We start from the raw sequence: 18,870 nt of genomic DNA, 5'->3' as shown, positions 1-18,870 counted from the left end.
TTCAATCTTTCCTGGTTATAAGGAAGACGCATAGATCTAGTACAAATAAAGGAATTAAGTGAAATAAATGGGCATTTATGTATCACTGATGAAAATTGAATCCAAAACCTCCTGATCTCGAGTGAGCGTCTTGACCACTGCAATAAAACCCCTTTCTCTATCGCATTTCAGTTTTTGCTCAATTCAATCGAATTGTAAAATGCAACGCGCTATTAACATGAACTTAGTCATGTCAGAATCCTGTTGATTATAGCCCGCTTAGTTTCAATGCAAAACTTGCTTTCATAATTTGAATTTCGTATTTTTAGCATTTCAGATGACACAATTCAATTGAATTCTTGCGGAATGGCTGAAATTCTATCATTCAGTTGAATTCTGACCATCGCAATCCGACTTATTAAGGTGTTCGAAATCTTGTCATGACTTATAAATCGTCTCCCACAACGTTTAAAACTTGTGAATTCAAACAGTCTCCAACAAGTAAGCCTTTAGCTGTGCTAGTACAAATCTGAAAACTAGCAGTCAAAGTTGATCTCATCACCAAGTTTTCAGGGCGGGTCGAACTTTCCGATGACAATAAGATGAAGAGAAACTAGTGATGTAGCATCCGCTTATTTGATTCTTAGTGACAACTGCATGGTGCACTGAAGGAGAAAACATCTTCAACTACCTGGTACTATACAAATGAAGTTACAGCTCATCTCGGGAGCTTCTGTCCCTTGAATCTTCCACATAAGATGCGTACGTTTTGATTATCGACCCGAAGACTTCAATCCCTTTCAAGTATTCGTCTTTGTGAAGGAACTGCAAAAAACATAAGTACATATAATAGGAGTTCATTTATTTGGCATAATCCATGAAGCGGTAAAATACATTTACACTGCGCATCAGAGTGATTGCAAATGATATAAGGTTGCTACTTCTTCCACACGAGTCGGTATTCAGAACTCAAAACAAAAATACGATAGCATTGCAAGAAAAAAACATCAAGTTGCTGTTTTCTAAGAAATTTAAACAAAAAAATATACAATTTAGTATTAAAGAACGCAATCTTTTGAAGTACAGTTACTTTATATATTTCACATTCAGAGTGACTTATCTTAATTTTTGTGTTTTAAATAAAAAGCATAACAGAAAAAGTCAATAAAAATAACTCGGGAAATAAGAGAACGGAGCATGATGAAGGATACCTCGTTATGATCGTGAAGTAGAATGGGTGTGTTTGCCATAGGAGAGAAGCCAATTGCAGGCAAACCCAGTAGCCGGAAGTAGCGAGAATCTGTTGCAGCTGGAAAGATCTCAGGTTTTCCGAGTTTTCCGTTAGCTTTTCTAACTGCTTCTTCCATAAGACCCCACCAGGGATTGGAACTATCAGTGGCAGTAAGCATGGGCTTTCCATTCTTGTTGTGTACAGTAGCCTTCTGCTTGAACTGCAAAAAAGCCGAATACAGCTCAAGTTCAGGATGTTTTGACCCGCTTCACAGTGATCAATGATAATGACGGTGCTAATAAGGCTTACACGTATGATTGTTTGTTGCAAAATTGCCATAATCAGCAGCACTTAATTATGTTTTGAAAATTGAAAGAAAACATACCATCCTGATACATAATCAACAAAAAAGATGAAACAAACAGCTGAAACTGCACCACCAACCTCATACGTCATGTTCCGTGAAATAGGTGCCCACTCTTCAGCTATCCTTCTCTCGAGCACTTCAGGGTCGGCAGTAGGTGGGACTCGAATATCAAATCCTGCCTCTGCTTCAGATGGCTGCAAATTCATGACAAAACCCTGATAGAAGCAAACAAAGAACGGAAGGAAAGCAGTCAGAGGGAGGTTTTCCTCAGCATATCCTGCAATTGCTAATAACTACTTTCGGACTATTCTATCCCCTCTTCTTTAATGAAATATGGCTGCTGCTTGGTCATTGGAAATTCCATAGCTGTGGTGCAGATCCTAAATTCAAAGTCACTATTTTCATACTTTCATAAAATTGTGAACGTGTGTGTCTGACCTACGGACCAATCGCAAGTGCGAGAACAACATACAAGGCAAGTCACAGTCCTCCACATACCAAACCAGACTCTACACATAGGCGCACAAAACCCAGTCCATGACCTGTAACACGAAGAGTAACTTACGGTTGGAGATGGAGTCCCAGCCTTCAGGAACGCCATGTTGACAGAAGTAACCTCGCCCTCAGCCTTCAACCCTGCCTTCACCAAATCAAACTGCGAAGCCCTAAACCTCCGAATGGTCTCGATGCTTTTGAACAAGTTCTCCAGTGCCGTGTTATCATACAGCTTTGCTCCATGACCGGGCGCCCCAATGGCCTTAATCACCAGCCACCAGGGGCTCCTCTCGCCATAGAATGGCCTGTAGTCCTCATTCGGCGAGGCTAGCCCTGCATTTCGTAATCAAAGCCCGCCCCATTACCGGCTTGCAATCTATGCTTCGGGTTCAGAAGCTCGTCCAAATTACAGTTCAAACGCATCTCAGCAATATCTAATTCTGGGTTTGCTACTCAAAATATCAAATAATTCAGAAATAAATCTCACTACACAGCTTCACTACTCAGGAATTAAAAGATCTCTCCAGCAAAGCTAAACACCTTAAAGATTGGATTTTGAGCAACACAAGATTCAAAATTTCGGAAAGCATAAAAACCGAATCTTTACCTTCATCAAGAACTACACCCACATTCATCTTCCGGAAAATCTCGGACTCCGCTAACTTCTCAGCCCCGTCGTGCCCACCAATCTCCTCGTCGGGGGAGAACACGATATAGACCGATCGCACCGGCTCAAAACCAGATTGCTTCAATAAGCGGACCGCCTCGATGTGCTGCATCCCAACGCACTTCATGTCCTGAGAACCCCTCGCGAAGATTCGCCCGTCCCCGTCGAGGTGGGCACCGAAGGGAGGGTGGGCCCACTTGGACTGCTCCACCGGGACCACGTCGGTGTGTGAGTAGAACATGATGGAGGGGAGGCTAGGGTTTGTGCCCGGCCATTTGAGGATGATGACGGGCTTCCCGGCGACGAACTCGACAGTCTGGGCCTCGAGTGAGAGGGAGCTCGCCTGGGCGAGGATGAACTCCTTAGTATCGCTGTAGTTGGGGTTGGGCTGGGCGGTGTTGATCCGGAGGTATTCCTGGAACCGGGAGACGATCAGCGACGGGTCTTCGGCGGCGAGCGCCGGGGAGAAGGCAGAGAGGAGGATCAGGAGAGGGGCCAGCCGGTGGACGGCGCCTAAAAAACTTCCCGGGACCATGTTGTAGGAAGATGCCCAAGCTGGGCGGGTTGACTCAGGGAGTAACGGGAGTGGGAGTGTCAGCAGCGTAGAGAAAGAAGGAGACGAAGCCCATTGATCTGCTCAAGCAAACTCGTTCGTCATCGCCTGAAAAAAATTAATATATATATATATATATATAAGGGTTAATAACATATAAAAAAAAAAACGCCATCTTTGATTAAATTTCTACTTAGTACTACTTTTCAGAAACCGCACAGAAAGATATGATCATTTTGTTTTAATTTTAAATATAGCACAATATTTTATTTTATTTCCAAATCCAACACGACTTTTTTTTAAATTGCACAGAAAACATGACCTTTTGATTTAATTTTAAATTTAGCATGATATCTTGTTTTTATTCTAGCACAACTTTAAATTTCCCGTCTATTTTAATGGTAATGGCTGACTTATACATGATGACGCCACATGACACAATATGATTAGATGAGTGAAGCCCACATATTCTTTTTAATATAAAATCATTTTGAAAACTTAAAAAAAAAAAGGTGGGAGAGGGGTCGCGGCCGAGGAAAAGGGAGAAGGGGGCTGGTGGCGATGGCCTTAATTGTGATCACCCCTAATCAGGGTCGGCGGTGATGACAGAGGTTGTCGTCGGCCCCAATTGGGGAGTGATGGCCGCAATTGTGGTTCCCATCCCCGAAATTGAAGGAACCCCGGGATTATGGCTCCTTCGATTACAATGGTGATGACAAAGTCACCCCCGACTTTGGAATCGAAGAAGCCCATTGAAATATTCTAGAAATCAAATTTAATTTTTCAATTTAAAAAGGTTTTAAAATATTTTAAAAAAAATTCACGTAAGGACCTTAGAAGAAATAATACAAGTAAATTAATTTAAGAATGCATACAAGTAAATTAATCTAAGTAAATAATACAAGTAAACGAGTTTTTGGATATTTTAGTCAAACATAAATAATTTTACTGGTGAATATAAATCCGCCTGCGAATGGCGGGTTTTTAATACAAGTGTCATTTAAATCTTAGTTTACAATTACTAAATGAAATTAATGAAAAACGATTGAAAAGCTGAAAACTTAACAAAAAAAGGAGAAATTTAACGGAAGATAATTTGGAAAGTAAGTACTTTAATAGATATAGCTTTCGTGGTTTGCTATATTTAGGAAAGTGAATAAAAATAAGCATTTTTAATTAAACCTCATTTAGTTTTTATTTCATTATAAATATTACATGATGGTAAAATATAACAAACTAGTTTATGTACTAGTGTTCAATCTTGTGCATTGTGCGGGTTTGTGTTCATATATTTATATTTTATATAAATAATAATTATCACAGTTTAAGATATTAATATACTTATTAGTATTATTATTGAAAATAAAAGTTTTTAACAATTAATTTTCAAAAATAATTTTAATAGAGTTGCATGAATGCTTTTGAATAGTTCAATTATAATTTTATAATCGATGTTCTTATTATTTTCTGTAAATTTATTTAGTTTCTTTCACAATTTTAGTTTGTGTTATATATAATTATAATATTTTATATATTTTTATTCTTTTATATTATTTTTCAAATTTTTGGAATCTTTCTTATGGATAAAGATTATTATTATTCTATATGATATCATTTTTTCAATTTATATAATCTTCCTTCGTGGATAAATACTGTTACTATCTATATAATGAGACATTATATTATATATATATATATATATGTATATTTACTTTTTATATATTTCTTATTGTTTTATAATTTATTAAAAGATAACACGTTAAATTTTACTTTTCAATATACTCGTACATAAATATGTTTAGTTTTTATGATAAATTATATATATACTTCATTTATTTTCGTAAGAATATCAAAATTTTTATATCAATTTCTATAAGTTAGGCTTAATTTTATTAATGTCAAGTTAAATTAATTGTTTATATACATTTACCAATTTTATATAATTAAGAAATTACAAAAAAAAATTTCTTAATTGTATTTAGTAAGAGATTTAGGTATATTTATTGCATTTATGAGATATTTTTATTGTTATTCTGTGTTTTAATTTTTTTCCCATATTCTTTTAATTTTCTCTTAATTATCATACAGTGAGTATGAGATTTAGATACATCATTGCATTTATTAAAAAGTTTTAATTATTATATTTGTTTTTAAAATTTTATTTTTCCATATTTTTAAAATTTTCTTTTAAGTATTATTATGCACCCAAGTAAATTTTAGTTTTATATAGATTGAGCTTGGGAAAAAATAAGACACGCTTGATAGATGTGCAAGTCCGTCATATTTTTTTTTCAATTGATTTCTTTTTTTGAAAAAATAACAAATAACATTATTTTATATGCAATTTGCCCGTTGAAAATATCTAAAGAATTCACAGTTTGTTTCAATAATTAGTTGCATGAGTTCGGGATGCAGAGTATTACCAAATTTTATCCAACCGTCTCCGATTGGATTGATTCAGCTGCATGATACAACTTGTATAAAAACTTACACTAGCATGTCGATACATGGCCATACATAACGAGCCCAAAATTTTCTGGCTTTGCCATTTTTCCACCCATGCCTCCGATACAAAGTAATCAACTAAACGCCTAGTCAATATAAATGGTAGAAAATTCAGTTACTTTCATCCCAATGTAGATTACCGAATACCATTGCATCGGACCCATTATTTCTCATTATCTTTTGGTGTATATTTGTTTATGGTAATGATATAATATATCCCCGATTCTCCATTTTATTTTTGGTAAAAATATCACCCAGAATTCGCAACAAACACTCAAAATAAATAATTGTAATAATTATAAAAGTTAATTACTCAGAAAAATACTACATTTACACTTTTTTCTAAATGTAACATAGCTTTGAAAAAATAGCATAAAAATTCACTACATTTTGTATTTTTTTTTTCTAAATATAGCACAACCATTCGAGAGTAATATACATAATGCACAATCTTTTGTTTTTTTTTGCCTTACACGTAGCACGATTTTTTAAAAAAGCACAAAAAACACTATCTTCAGGTTTAGCAGCGATTTTAGTACGACGTCAATTATTCATTAAATGTAACGGTAACAACTAACGGCGCCTTGTGGCACAATATAATTGGACAAGTGGGTCCACGTATTTTTATTTAACTAAAAATAATTCTAAAAATTTAAAAATATGTTTTTTTAAAAAAGGAAAGAGCGGATTGCAGATTGCGAGGCCGTAATCGGGGCCCACTGCCGAAATGAAAAAGCCCCCAATTTCAAGGTTCTTTCGATTTCGGCGGTGGGCGCCCCAATTACAGTCACCACCCACATAATTGGGGTTCTGCTAAGGCCGATGATCATAATTGGAGATGGTAGCCATCGTAGGTTCCCTCTCCTTATTTTCTTATTAAGTTGAATCCCCCTTTATTTTCTTTTAATTTTTTAAATTATTTTTTAATTAAATAAAAACCCGTGGCGTCTACTCATCCAATCATGCTGTGCCACGTGTCATCGTTAGCTCCACATTAGCTGTTATTGTTATAACCTGACGGAATAATTGACGTCGTGCTAGATGTGTAACTAAAAACCTGAAAGTTGTGCCTTTTTGTGCTATTTTTAAAGATCGTGATATACTTAGAAAAAAATATAAAAGTTATGTTTTTCTATGTTACTTTCAAAAAGTCATGCTATATTTAAGAAAACATACAAAGTTCGTGCTTTTCTATACTATTTTTCAAAGGTCGAGTTATATTTAAAAAAAAAATCTAGAAGTCATGTTTTTTTAAGTGATTAATCATAATTATAATTATATAAATGCAAATAATTAAATTAATTATTATATATAATGAATGAATAAATGTGCGATTTTTCCCGGTTAATTTGCCTTCCAAGACGGGAGAAGAGCAGACCCGCCCGAGCAACAAAGTTTGACCCTTTGACTCTCTTCTCTTAAACCCCTTCCCCCCCCCACCATTCCCTCTCACACGCAGAAGAGAGAGAAACACTGTGCATAGTAGAGAGAGAAAGAGGCAAAGGGAAGTTTCTAGACTGAGCGAGACAGAGCTCCGATCGACAATGGAGGAGTCGATGAGGGATTGCCTCCGGAAGCTGGCCTTATGGCACACCCGCACCTTCAGGCCCATCACCACCCACGACGAGCTCGACCTCATCATGTCCACCCTCGGCTTCGTCGGCCTCCCCCCTTCCTCCCCCTCCGCTCTCTCCTCCACCGCCTGGAAGGAGTACGCCTACTCCGCTCAGTGGCGCCGCCGCCGACACTCCGGTCACCACCACCACCACGCCCCCCCGTCTCCACCGCGGCCTCGGCTGCCATACCCGAGGATCGACGGCCTCCACAGCTACACCTACCAGGCCTTCATCGACGCCGTCAACTTCTACCTCGAGATGCCGGACATTTCCCTCCTCTTCCACATCAGGTATTGTACCCTTTCAATTTCCCTCCGTTCCCATTTACTCGCGATTTTCCCTTTTTATTTATTTATATTAATTACTCTTTTTTTCTGCAAATTATTTTTCTTTCAAAATTTTTTGCTGCAGTTTAAGAAATTCGCAATTATTTTCTTTCTCAATTTGACTCGCATAGTTTGGATTTGATTTTTAGATTACTACCTACAATTTTTCGGTTGATTTCCGACTAGCATTTCTGAACTGCTGCTCGAACCCCGACACGGCCATGTAACTATTGTTACTGTTCGACCGGTCTTGAGCGACCTGCCGCATCATTTACCGGGAAACTGCGCTCATTCGATGTGGTTAATGCGTAATTCGACCCGATTGTGCATATTCACTGCTGTAATTTTATAGGCAAATTAATTCTTTTAAGTTAAAAAGATTCGATCGAGAAAATGTCAAATTTGTGATTCTTGAGGATCAAGAAACCGATACTACAGTAACCGACGTTGGTTTCCGCACGTGCTGTTTTGGGCTTATTGAGGCTTTTTGATGGCACGATGTTGGGCCCTGGGTAATTGGAAAATGGTCTCTCTAGAGTAATAGCCTATGCTAATTCTTTTCGTGTATATGATCGAGTCGAGTTGTGAATTACTTCTTCGATCGAAGTTTAATGTGATTGAGATTATCGGACTGTGCCAGGGGGATGCCGCTTCAGAGGGTTGAGATGTACAAGAAGTGGAGGAGGATGCAGGAGGACGAGAGCGTGTTCGTGTACCGGGAAGGGACCCTTGACCAGTCCACCTACCACCTCTACCACCGTGTGGATGGCAGCAAGCAACAACACCACGGCAGCTCTACCCCGGGCAGCGGATCCCTCATCCTTCGCCGTGACAAGGGTGCTGCTAACAGCACCGCTCCCCCACCCGACTGCGTTGTCCCTCTGAAAGACATCATAGTGGTCTGACCGACGTCCTGAACTGAGAGACATGATTCGGTTCTTGGTGTTTTCAGTCCGTAGGCTCTGCGGATGCAGTTTTGACAGGGATGAATTCTTAGGTGTTTGTAATAACAGTTGTGGTTCGATCCATCAACCGACAGTCACATGTTGCATTCAATTGAAGTTTTGATTTCTATTCCATTTAGCATTCTACCTAACTCACCATGACCGATACAACGCAACATTCGTGCTCAATCAATAAATTGAAAGCGTCTCAACGTTCTTATAGAAAAGTAATTAAGACAAATAATTATAATCGTTGCAAGGAAAAGAAAAAGAAAAAAGAATTTTATGGAGCCAGCGCCGGTAAGTTTCTCCGACAGCGTAAGATGAAACTTCCTTATTGCCGGACACGTGGCTCATTTAGAAGTCAAAGTTGGGAGAAGTGTCAGCATCCACGTCACTGAGCAGCGCGTGAGCTAAACGCTCCCGTCTCCTTCATCACTCTGCTCTCGCTCGGATTACGGATCTCTCGGCTAAGGCACCATCTGCCTCACTGAGACAAAGTCCTCTCTCTCTCTCTCTCTCTCTCTCTCTCTCTCTCTATAGAATTCCTTTACTGCAAATGCTGCGAACCCGAGGGAATGCGCCACCGACGACCAGCAGCTGATCGCACCGGAGAATGTCAGCCTCCCAAGCCCTAGGCGGCCAGTCGAGCTGCGGCCGCGCGATCGGGCCCTCCCTCGACAAGATCATCAAGAACGCCGCCTGGAGGAAGCACTCCGCCATCGTCGCCGCCTGCAAGTCCGCCCTCGACAGGCTCGAGACCCTCCCAGCCTCCGCCCCTACCGATCCGGCCTCCCCCCTCCTCGGCCTCTCCCTCGCCGACGCCAACCTCGTCCTCCACCCCCTGGTCCTTGCCCTCGAGGCCGCCTACGGGAAGATCGCCGAGCCTGCACTCGAGTGCGCCTTCAAGCTCTTCTCCCTCAACCTCGTCCACGCCGATATAGCCGACTGCGGGGATCAGCCCTCGGCGATCCTGAGGCTGATTCAGGCTGTGTGTAAGTCAGGAGGGATCGGGGAGGAGGCGGTTGAGCTCGCAGTTCTCAGGGTTTTGCTCTCGGCGGTGAGATCCCCTTGCGTTCTGATTAGAGGCGACTGCTTGGTGCACATAGTTAAGACCTGTTACAATGTCTATCTCGGTGGCCAAAATGGGACCAATCAGATCTGCGCAAAGTCGGTCCTTGCGCAGATTGTCGTGATTGTCTTTGCTAGAACGGAAGCGGATTCTCTGGACGTTCGGTTTAAGACTGTTTCAGTCAGTGAATTGCTGGAGTTTGCTGATAAGAACTTGAACGAAGGCAGCTCCATACAATTCTGCCAGAATTTCCTCAATGAGGTCGTTGATGCGAACGATGGAGCTGCGGAAAATAAGAACTTGGAGTTTAGCTTGCCGACTGAATCCCAAAACGGGGATGCTTCGGTGCCAAAGGAGGATGACAAAGGGGAAGCGGGCAATGGAGAGTTGAATGATGGGCCGAAGTCAGTTGATGGCACCAGTAAGATCAGGGAAGATGGGTTTCTTCTTTTTAAGAATTTGTGCAAACTGTCCATGAAATTCTCGTCACAGGATCAATCTGATGATCAGATACTCTTGAGAGGAAAAATTGTGTCTTTGGAGCTACTAAAAGTTATCATGGACAATGGCGGTCCAATTTGGCGCACAAACGAGAGGTAAGTGACTGCTGTTAATTCTCTGAATTTCTTTTTCAGCAAGAATGCAGCTTCAAATTCTTATTTAGATTAGTCCTGCGATGTTATGGCCTGTTCTGTACTAAATAAGTCTGCCTTTTAAATTTGAAAAAACGTGCCAGTAGAATATTTTCAGTTCTGTGCCTGGATTGCAGTGCTCTTGAGTTTATTATTATCTGTTTTTTCCTTCATATGTATTGGAATTTTATCCTTCTGAAACTTTGGTTTTTGTCCTGATTGAATAAATGTCCTCGCGCTTCATTTAGTTATTCTTTTGGAGGGCGTGCAATTTAAATTTGTGCAAAGGATATCAAGTTACATTGGCCATTATGTTGAATTACCCAACTACATTGAGAAAATGGTTCCTAATGAATGTTTCCTATAGCACGACATGTAGTTTTGGACTTCAGCTCATTCAGTATTTCTTTACTTCTATGTGCCATGTGCTTGTGAGATTTAACTATCAATGGTATGACACAGGTTTCTTCAATTTCTAATATATTCATGAAATCCAGGTTTCTTAGTGCTGTCAAGCAATTTCTCTGCCTATCCCTGCTAAAGAACAGTGCACTATCGGTCATGTCTATTTTCCAGCTGCAGTGTTCTATTTTTATGAACCTTTTGACAAAGTTCAGATCGGGTTTGAAAGCAGAAATTGGCATATTCTTTCCCATGCTTGTGCTGCGGGTACTTGAGAATGTCCTTCAGCCTAGTTTTCTGCAGAAAATGACAGTTCTCAACCTGCTGGAGAAGATATCCCAGGATCCACAGATTATTATTGATGTTTTCGTGAATTATGACTGCGATGTGGATTCTCCAAACATTTTCGAAAGGTACTAGACATGTCTATGAATCCAGTTATGCATTTGGCTGCAGTTTCAAGTCTCATATTCTATTAACTTTCATTGTTACCATTATGTAATTGTGGTTTGCCGCCTCAAAAGCCCAATAGTTATCTAAGTAACAATAGAATAGATGCAGGTGAAAAAGTCTAAGATAGATACAAATTACGCTGTAATTCTAGCACTTCCTTGAACTGGAATTTGGTTTTAGAAGTTTCACATTGTACCTGGCTTTTGTCCGAGTAAAACTGCTAATTTTGTATGGGGATTCAACACTGATGATTGCTGCTCTAAATCTCTGGGTCAGCCAGTTTCTCTTATCCAGAATCAAATCTGGTCCATAGGTCCATCTTTAGTCCCAGCCAGCACCCTAACTAATGTGTATACCATTCACATTCTTCATAATCTTAATAAAAAATGCTGTCTTGTCTTAGTATAATCTATTAAAACCCTTATAATTCCTTCAGATAATTGCAGGACTGTCAATGGCCTTTTGAAAACTGCTTTGGGTCCACCTGCTGGTTCAGCCACCACACTCTCTCCTGCCCAGGATGTCACTTTTCGCCATGAATCCGTCAAGTGCTTGGTTCGCATCATTAAATCAATGGGATCTTGGATGGACCAGCAGCTAATAGTAGGAGATTTGAATCCTCCAAGGGGCCCTGAAGGTGACAATTCAACTGAGAATCATTCAACTCCTAATGGAGAAGATGGAACTGCACAGGACTTTGATATTCATACTGATGGAAATTCCGAATTCTATGATGCTGTCACCCTGGAGCAACGTCGAGCTTATAAAATTGAGCTTCAGGTTGTCTAATTTTTCTTTTGGAAAGACTAGATTGCTGTTCTAATTTGAACAAAATGGTGATGCATGTTTTTTTTTTTCCTCTGTAGCATATTACGATTAAATGACGTTGTATAAGTATATTCAACCATTATGTATAAATGCGTTATTCATGGAGTCTTGGTAAGTTACCCTTAAATGGTATTCTCTATACTGATCACTTGCTGGCTTCAATGCAGAAAGGCATCACGCTGTTTAACAGGAAACCTTCCAAGGGAATTGATTTTCTCATTAGCGCTAAAAAAATTGGTGGTTCTCCTGAAGATGTTGCTGCTTTCCTGAAAAATACGAGTGGCTTGAGTGAAACCATGATAGGTGACTATTTGGGTGACAGGGATGATTTCCCCTTGAAAGTTATGCATGCTTATGTGGATTCATTCAATTTCAAAGGAAAGGATTTCGGAGAAGCCATAAGGTTTTTCCTAAGAGGCTTCAAACTACCTGGGGAAGCACAAAAGATTGATCGCATCATGGAGAAGTTTGCTGAGCGCTATTGTAAATGCAATCCAAATTCATTCACTAGTGCAGATACTGCATATGTTCTTGCATACTCTGTGATATTGCTAAACACAGATGCGCATAACAATATGGTCAAAGATAAGGTTGGGTTCTAAAACTTGTTACTACTGCAGTTTTGTTCTCTTTAGATTTCTCTTCCATTGTTGTTTTATATATAATTAATCTTGACTCTGTCTGATGTCTGCCTTTGGCTCTTTATCTAGATGAGTAAGGCTGATTTCATTCGGAATAATCGTGGCATAGACGATGGAAAGGACCTGCCTGAAGAGTTCCTCTCTACATTGTATGATCAAATTGTGAAAAACGAAATTAAGATGAGTTCTGATACATCAGCTCAGCAGAGCAAGCAAGCGAACAGCCTTAATAAGCTATTGGGGTTGGATGGTATTCTTAATCTAGTTATTGGGAAGCAGACCGAAGAAAAAGCATTGGGTGCAAATGGGCTTCTTATTAGGCACATACAGGAACAGTTCAAGGCAAAGTCAGGCAAATCTGAGTAAGATCTTGTGATAAATGTTTCTAGTCAATTTATTTACTTGATGGAATTCTCAGTCAACTAGATGGTCTAATTGAGCTAAAACTAACTGGATATGAGGTTCTTGGCATATGTCAGAGGAATGGTAAATGATAATATTATCCGTAGAGGTAAAAAAAATGATAATTCGAAAATCTAGTTGGAGTTACTGATTTAAGTTCTACTTTACTGAGAGGAAAAACTTGCTGCGAGATTCTCTCACTCACTCTCTCTCTCTCCCCCCCCCCCCCCCCCCCCCCCCCACAAAAACAAAATAATTCTTCTGTGCTGAGCATTACATTCCTGTAAAATATAAGCAAGCTGGTCTATCGTTTTGCAGGTCTATCTATCATTCAGTCACAGATGTTGCAATACTAAGGTTCATGGTGGAGGTCTGTTGGGGTCCAATGCTGGCTGCCTTTAGTGTGACTCTTGACCAGAGTGATGACAGGCTTGCTACTGCTCAATGCTTACAGGGCTTTCGATATGCAGTTCATGTTACTGCTGTGATGGGTATGCAGACCCAGAGAGATGCTTTCATGACATCTATTGCAAAGTTCACTTATCTTCACTGTGCTGCAGATATGAAGCAGAAGAATGTTGATGCCGTGAAGGTTTGTATTATCTTCTTTCAGTTGTGCAAAAGAGGAAAGTAATGTTTTTATAGCGAATACTCCATTCGGAATATGTCATTGGTTGATAGGGTGAATCTTTGTGTGATATGCTTGATCTTGAAGTCCTTACTGACATGAGTTGCAAATGATTGCATGCCTTTTTCCCATTTACTTTTTGATGTGTTTGTATCGTAATTTGGGCTACAAATGCTCTAAGATGACCTCTTATATTTGTTAATTGTGCATAGGTTATAGATGATTGGTAGCTAATGGGTATATTATCCTGAGTTTTGACTGTTTACATTGATAATATGATATAATATGCTTCCCTTCATACACCGTGTTCACATTTATCTGTTATTCTATTGCTCAGGCAATCATATCAATTGCTATCGAAGATGGTAATTATCTTCAAGAAGCTTGGGAACACATATTAACATGCCTTTCTCGAATTGAGCATCTCCAACTTCTAGGAGAAGGTGCCCCAACCGATGCCTCCTTTTTGACTTCATCTAATGCTGAGACACAGGAAAAAACACCTAAATCAGGCTTAACATCATTAAAGAAGAAAGGAACTATGCAGAATCCAGCAGTAATGGCTGTTGTTAGAGGTGGTTCATATGACAGTACAACTGTTGGAATCAATGCCTCTGGCTCTGGATTGGTAACTCCAGAGCAGATCAACAACTTCATATCAAACTTGAATTTGCTGGATCAGCAGATTGGTAATTTCGAGCTGAATCATGTATTTGCTCATAGCCAAAGGCTTAATAGTGAAGCAATTGTGGCATTCGTGAGGGCTCTTTGCAAGGTTTCAATGTCAGAGTTGCAATCTCCAACAGATCCTCGTGTTTTCTGTTTGACAAAACTAGTTGAAATTGCGTAAGTATTCTTGTTGTTTTGTCTCCTTATGCTGTTCCATCCTTATAAATTTTTTTTCTTTGATGCTATGGTTATTAACTACTTGGAAGTATTGCCAAATTGTCGTTGCAATCAAATAAGAATTTTAAATTAGATCTATCTAATGCTTTCACTCAGATATTTTGGTAAGCTATGTGTTTCTTTCGCAGGCACTATAATATGAATCGGATCCGATTAGTTTGGTCTCGCATTTGGAATGTTCTTTCTGACTTCTTTGTGTCAGTTGGCTTGTCAGAGAATCTATCTGTTGCAATTTTTGTGATGGATTCCCTGCGCCAGCTGGCTATGAAGTTTTTGGAACGTGAGGAGCTAGCCAATTACAACTTCCAGAATGAATTTCTGCGGCCATTTGTCATTATTATGCAGAAAAGTGCCTCTGCGGAAATTAGGGAGTTAATAGTTAGGTGCATCTCTCAGATGGTTCTCAGCCGCGTAAATAACGTTAAATCTGGATGGAAGAGTGTTTTCTTGGTAAGTAGATATTCTTCTACCATCTTTTGGTGTTTTATAAAGGGAGTGCACCTCTTATCTTGCTTGAGATCGAATTTGCTCTTGGAAAGTCTCACGTTATTCTAATCTTCCCCGAGGGCAGAAATTAAGAGTGGTATTATAATTGTTGAAGAGTATTTGTATCTCTCTGAAAATGGTTTTGAAATGTCAATAGTGTTAACTGAAAGTAATCCTTTCAATGAATCTAAAAACAAAAATATTTTACATTCTCTTAAGTTTTGGGAAAAACATTTTGGAAGAGCTCTTTTGATGATTTTTGGAGAAATCACTTGAGACCATTTGCAAACAACACTCACCGTATTATGTTCTTTAATTGGAGTTGAGAGTGTTGACAAATCTGTTCAATCTCAGGTTTTTACAGCTGCTGCGGCTGATGAGCGGAAGAATATTGTCCTCTTGGCCTTCGAGACCATGGAGAAGATTGTCCGAGAGTATTTCACCTACATTACTGAGACTGAGACGACAACTTTCACAGATTGTGTTAGATGCCTTTTAGCTTTTACAACTAGCAGATTTAACAGTGACGTGAGCCTCAATGCGATAGCATTCCTTCGGTTCTGTGCGGTGAAACTTGCGGAGGATGGATTTATATCAAACAAGAAGAGCAAGAGTGAAGGATCAGAAGCTGGAGAAGTTGCTGTGCACAGCCAAGCTCTTGAGGATAAAGATGAGAATGCATCCTTCTGGGTTCCTTTACTTGCAGGTAATTCTTTCAAATGCTTGCAGTTTGATTATGAGGTTAGATCTTTAATGGAACTGTGTCTTCTCTGTATGCCGTGATATGAAGTTAAGATGGTTATATAAGTTCTTAAAATCTGTCTTCCAGGGTTGGCAAAGCTGACATCTGATTCGAGATTGGCTATCAGAAAGAGCTCCTTGGAAGTACTCTTCAACATCCTTAAGGACCACGGCCCCCTTTTCTCGAGCCAATTCTGGAATGCCATTTACATCTCTGTCATCATCCCGATATTCAACTCCAATTCCGACAAGGGAAAGAGCCAAAGAGGAGACGAGGACTCTACCTTGTCTACTGTGAGATCCTCACAAGTAGAGGGAATTTCTTGGGACTCTGAAACTTCTTCCGTTGCTGCTCAGTGTCTGGTCGATCTGTTCGTAACATTCTTCGATGTGGTTCGGGATCAATTGTCGAGTGTTGTTATGGTCTTGATGGGGTTCATTAAGAATCCTGTCCAGGGAACTGCAAGCACTGGTGTTGCTGCTACGGTCCGTTTGGCTGAAGACTTGGGGAGTCAGCTTTCAGATGACGAGTGGAGGCAGATCTTCGCAGGTTTGAAGGAAGCTGCTGAATCAATGGTCCCGGGATTCCTGAAGCTCTTGGGAACCATGGAGAGTGTTAGCTTGACAGGTGGGTCCCAGTCGGCTGATGGGGAGTTTAACTCGGATCATGGACTGAGCAATGATGATATCGAGGATGATAGTCTTCAGACTGCAGCATATGTGATTTCGCGGATGAAGAGTCACATTGCAGTGCAGCTACTCATCCAGCAGGTACTCTTTTCATATGTTGACCTATATATCCCGGTGGCACTACCGGTTTTGATGTTCTTTGTGATTCTCAGTTGTAATCTACGCTCCATTTGATACTAGTTATTTTTGGCCATGTAATCTGACTCTTATGGTTCTTGTGCCAGGTTGTGAGTGATCTATACAGGTTGCATCCAAAATCCCTGTCCAAAGATAATGTCGCCATTGTCCTTGCACTCTTCTCCTCGATCTCCTCACATGCCCACTGGCTTAACTCTGAGAAGGCCCTCTTGAGGAAGCTTCAGAGAGCATGCTCTGTCCTTGAGCTCTCCGACCCACCTGCAGTCCACTTTGAGAACGAGTCCCATCAGAACTACCTCAACTTCCTCAAGACCCTCCTCTCTGATTTTCCGGTCCTGTCCACCGACATGGACATCAAGTGCCGACTTGTTGAACTCTGCGTGGAGGTCCTGCAGATATACCTGGGCTGCATGGGGACTATTGTTCAGGCAGGGCCTGCTGATCCTCGGCCGACCGTCTGCTGGATTCTTCCACTGGGAGCTGCTGTGAAGGAAGAGCTCGCAGCCCGAACTTCCCTACTTGTGTCGGCCTTGAAGGTGTTCACCAGCTTCGACAGGGACACCTTTAGGAGACACGTGTCGAAGTTCTTCCCGCTGCTGGTGGATCTCCTGAGGAGTGAGCATAGCTCGGGCGAGGTCCAGCTCATCCTGACTAACATATTCCAGTCATGTATAGGCCCGTTAATAATGGAATGATCTCTCCATCTCCTCGTCTTCTACACCGGTTAGATATCTCTTTTGCGGGTAAGTTTTCAGATATACATGATACAGTCGAGATGCAATTTTGTTTTCTAATTATGATTGATCTTAATGTAAAGCAATTTATCGGAGGGAGGTATTCTCTTGTAATCTTTGGAACGTGTCACAAAATGTCTTTGTTCATTTACAGAGGATGTAGATGCAGTGAACATTGCTTTATTAAATCTTATCAAAAGGACGTGCGGTTTTGCGATATTGTTGTATTTCCTGTGAGGTCTGCTGATTCATGCATTGTTCATTTAGGATGTTTTATGCAGGTATCGGGTTCAGGACGTCCTTGGGGTTTAGGCAATTTAGCTAATCGATCCGTTACCAATCGTGTCTCCTATTGAGGCCTTTGCCTAGAATTGATTAAGAGTACTTTTGGAAAGATCATGGTGGAGTTGCCGCTGCGGATCGTGAAGGTTGAGGTTCTAACCGGAGGAATTCAAGCATGACTAACAGAACTTCACTCGAATCGTGCATCGAAAAGAGAATGGGAAGGAAGTTGTAAATTAAGGTTCGGTTTCAGTTTATGTTCCAGTTTTGGTCCGTTTCCGATTCCGTTTCAGTTCAGATATTTTCATTCGCTGCCCAAAGGGACCACAAAAGCTCGAGCATTGGGACGACATTTTGATTCCTATCCCCTACGCGTTCAAAGGTTTCATCGTCCTTTTACTTTGATACAATAGCTTTTCCTTTATTTTTTTTTTGTTACAAATGGAAATAATAATATTAAAATAATTAATATACCAAAATCTATCCAATATCATATGAGTGTTTCAATTATGGGACACTAAATAATGTCATATGGTGGGATAATAATCTTATCAATTAGATATTCCAACATGAAAGGTTGGTCATTCATAATTTACATATTTTGCCTTTTAAATTATAGTCCTTCAACTGTTGATTTAGCTATTTTTGCCCACAATAATTTGTACTCGTTTCTCACTCATCTTACACATGGTCCAATCACACTATCACAGATGTCTACATGCAAGACAAAATGTAATTGGGTAATGGGTGAAGCCCAACCTTAATTAATCGAACTAATACCGAACCAATAGTCTGGGTTTTTGCAAATCCGATTTGATCTTATTTATTCAATCGATTTGTTCTGTTTTTTATTGGTTCATTCTATCGTTTTTTTAATCAACTTCTTCGGTTTTTCATTGGTTCATTATATCGTTTTTAATTCCGATCACCACGTTCGATCATCATCTAGCAATTGATATAGAGGTTTCGGCTTTTTCGATCATCAAATTATTTCCACCAACAATCGATTTTCGCATTTCTTTGTACCTAGTTGAAAATTTTGTTCACATGAATTGAATCTTCAACTCCCTCATCAATTTTGCGATGCTTTCAATATGAAAAAAGTCTCCTGCCAGATGTCCTGCTATTGCAACGGGAAACTAGTTCCAATTA

General features: G+C 40.0%; 3 protein-coding genes across 5 annotated transcripts; 2 read left to right on the top strand and 1 right to left on the bottom strand.

Annotated features, from left to right (window-relative positions):
- Window positions 1-403: 403 nt before the first annotated feature.
- Window positions 404-3,408, bottom strand: LOC116196581 (aminoacylase-1). The gene is made up of 5 exons (XM_031526375.1): window positions 2,680-3,408; window positions 2,143-2,405; window positions 1,655-1,792; window positions 1,191-1,430; window positions 404-804 (listed from the first exon to the last, which is right to left on the bottom strand). Exons 1-5 carry the CDS (start codon window positions 3,272-3,274, stop codon window positions 691-693), a joined length of 1,350 nt encoding a protein of 449 aa, XP_031382235.1. The 5' UTR covers window positions 3,275-3,408; the 3' UTR covers window positions 404-690.
- Window positions 3,409-7,193: 3,785 nt separating this feature from the next.
- On the top strand, window positions 7,194-8,818 carry LOC116196582. The gene is made up of 2 exons (XM_031526376.1): window positions 7,194-7,703; window positions 8,380-8,818. Exons 1-2 carry the CDS (start codon window positions 7,342-7,344, stop codon window positions 8,642-8,644), a joined length of 627 nt encoding a protein of 208 aa, XP_031382236.1. The 5' UTR covers window positions 7,194-7,341; the 3' UTR covers window positions 8,645-8,818.
- A 481-nt stretch (window positions 8,819-9,299) lies between these two features.
- On the top strand, window positions 9,300-18,197 carry LOC116196580 (brefeldin A-inhibited guanine nucleotide-exchange protein 1). 3 transcript variants are annotated; one of them, XM_031526373.1, is made up of 12 exons: window positions 9,300-10,351; window positions 10,885-11,202; window positions 11,689-12,022; window positions 12,238-12,660; window positions 12,781-13,073; window positions 13,432-13,705; window positions 14,079-14,587; window positions 14,776-15,097; window positions 15,488-15,839; window positions 15,963-16,645; window positions 16,789-17,445; window positions 17,718-18,197. In XM_031526373.1, the coding sequence occupies exons 1-11, from the start codon at window positions 9,300-9,302 to the stop codon at window positions 17,395-17,397; spliced, it is 5,169 nt and encodes a 1,722-aa protein (XP_031382233.1). In that variant the 3' UTR covers window positions 17,398-17,445; window positions 17,718-18,197. The 3 variants fall into 3 exon arrangements, with proteins under 3 accessions (XP_031382233.1, XP_031382231.1, XP_031382234.1); XM_031526371.1 differs by having other exon boundaries at window positions 17,704-18,197; XM_031526374.1 differs by lacking the exons at window positions 9,300-10,351; window positions 17,718-18,197 and having other exon boundaries at window positions 11,679-12,022; window positions 16,789-17,397.
- Window positions 18,198-18,870: the final 673 nt, after the last annotated feature.

The sequence above is a fragment of the Punica granatum genome, chromosome 2 (assembly GCF_007655135.1).
Source record: "Punica granatum isolate Tunisia-2019 chromosome 2, ASM765513v2, whole genome shotgun sequence".
Lineage (NCBI taxonomy): Eukaryota > Viridiplantae > Streptophyta > Magnoliopsida > Myrtales > Lythraceae > Punica > Punica granatum.
Note: the sequence above shows the minus strand (reverse complement) of the source record. Positions and strands in the feature narration are given on the sequence as shown.

Excerpts from the sequence above, each read along its gene's own strand:
- LOC116196581 (XM_031526375.1), bottom strand. The coding sequence starts at position 3,274 with ATGGTCCCGGGAAGTTTTTTAGGCGCCGTCCACCGGCTGGCCCCTCTC. Across the intron at positions 2,406-2,679 it reads GGGTGTAGTTCTTGATGAAG|GGCTAGCCTCGCCGAATGAG; the intron begins GTAAAGATTCGG and ends TACGAAATGCAG. Across the intron at positions 805-1,190 it reads TACTTCACGATCATAACGAG|TTCCTTCACAAAGACGAATA; the intron begins GTATCCTTCATC and ends TGTTTTTTGCAG.
- LOC116196582 (XM_031526376.1), top strand. The coding sequence starts at position 7,342 with ATGGAGGAGTCGATGAGGGATTGCCTCCGGAAGCTGGCCTTATGGCAC. Across the intron at positions 7,704-8,379 it reads TCCCTCCTCTTCCACATCAG|GGGGATGCCGCTTCAGAGGG; the intron begins GTATTGTACCCT and ends GGACTGTGCCAG.
- LOC116196580 (XM_031526373.1), top strand. The coding sequence starts at position 9,300 with ATGTCAGCCTCCCAAGCCCTAGGCGGCCAGTCGAGCTGCGGCCGCGCG. Across the intron at positions 10,352-10,884 it reads ATTTGGCGCACAAACGAGAG|GTTTCTTAGTGCTGTCAAGC; the intron begins GTAAGTGACTGC and ends CATGAAATCCAG. Across the intron at positions 15,098-15,487 it reads GATGGAAGAGTGTTTTCTTG|GTTTTTACAGCTGCTGCGGC; the intron begins GTAAGTAGATAT and ends GTTCAATCTCAG.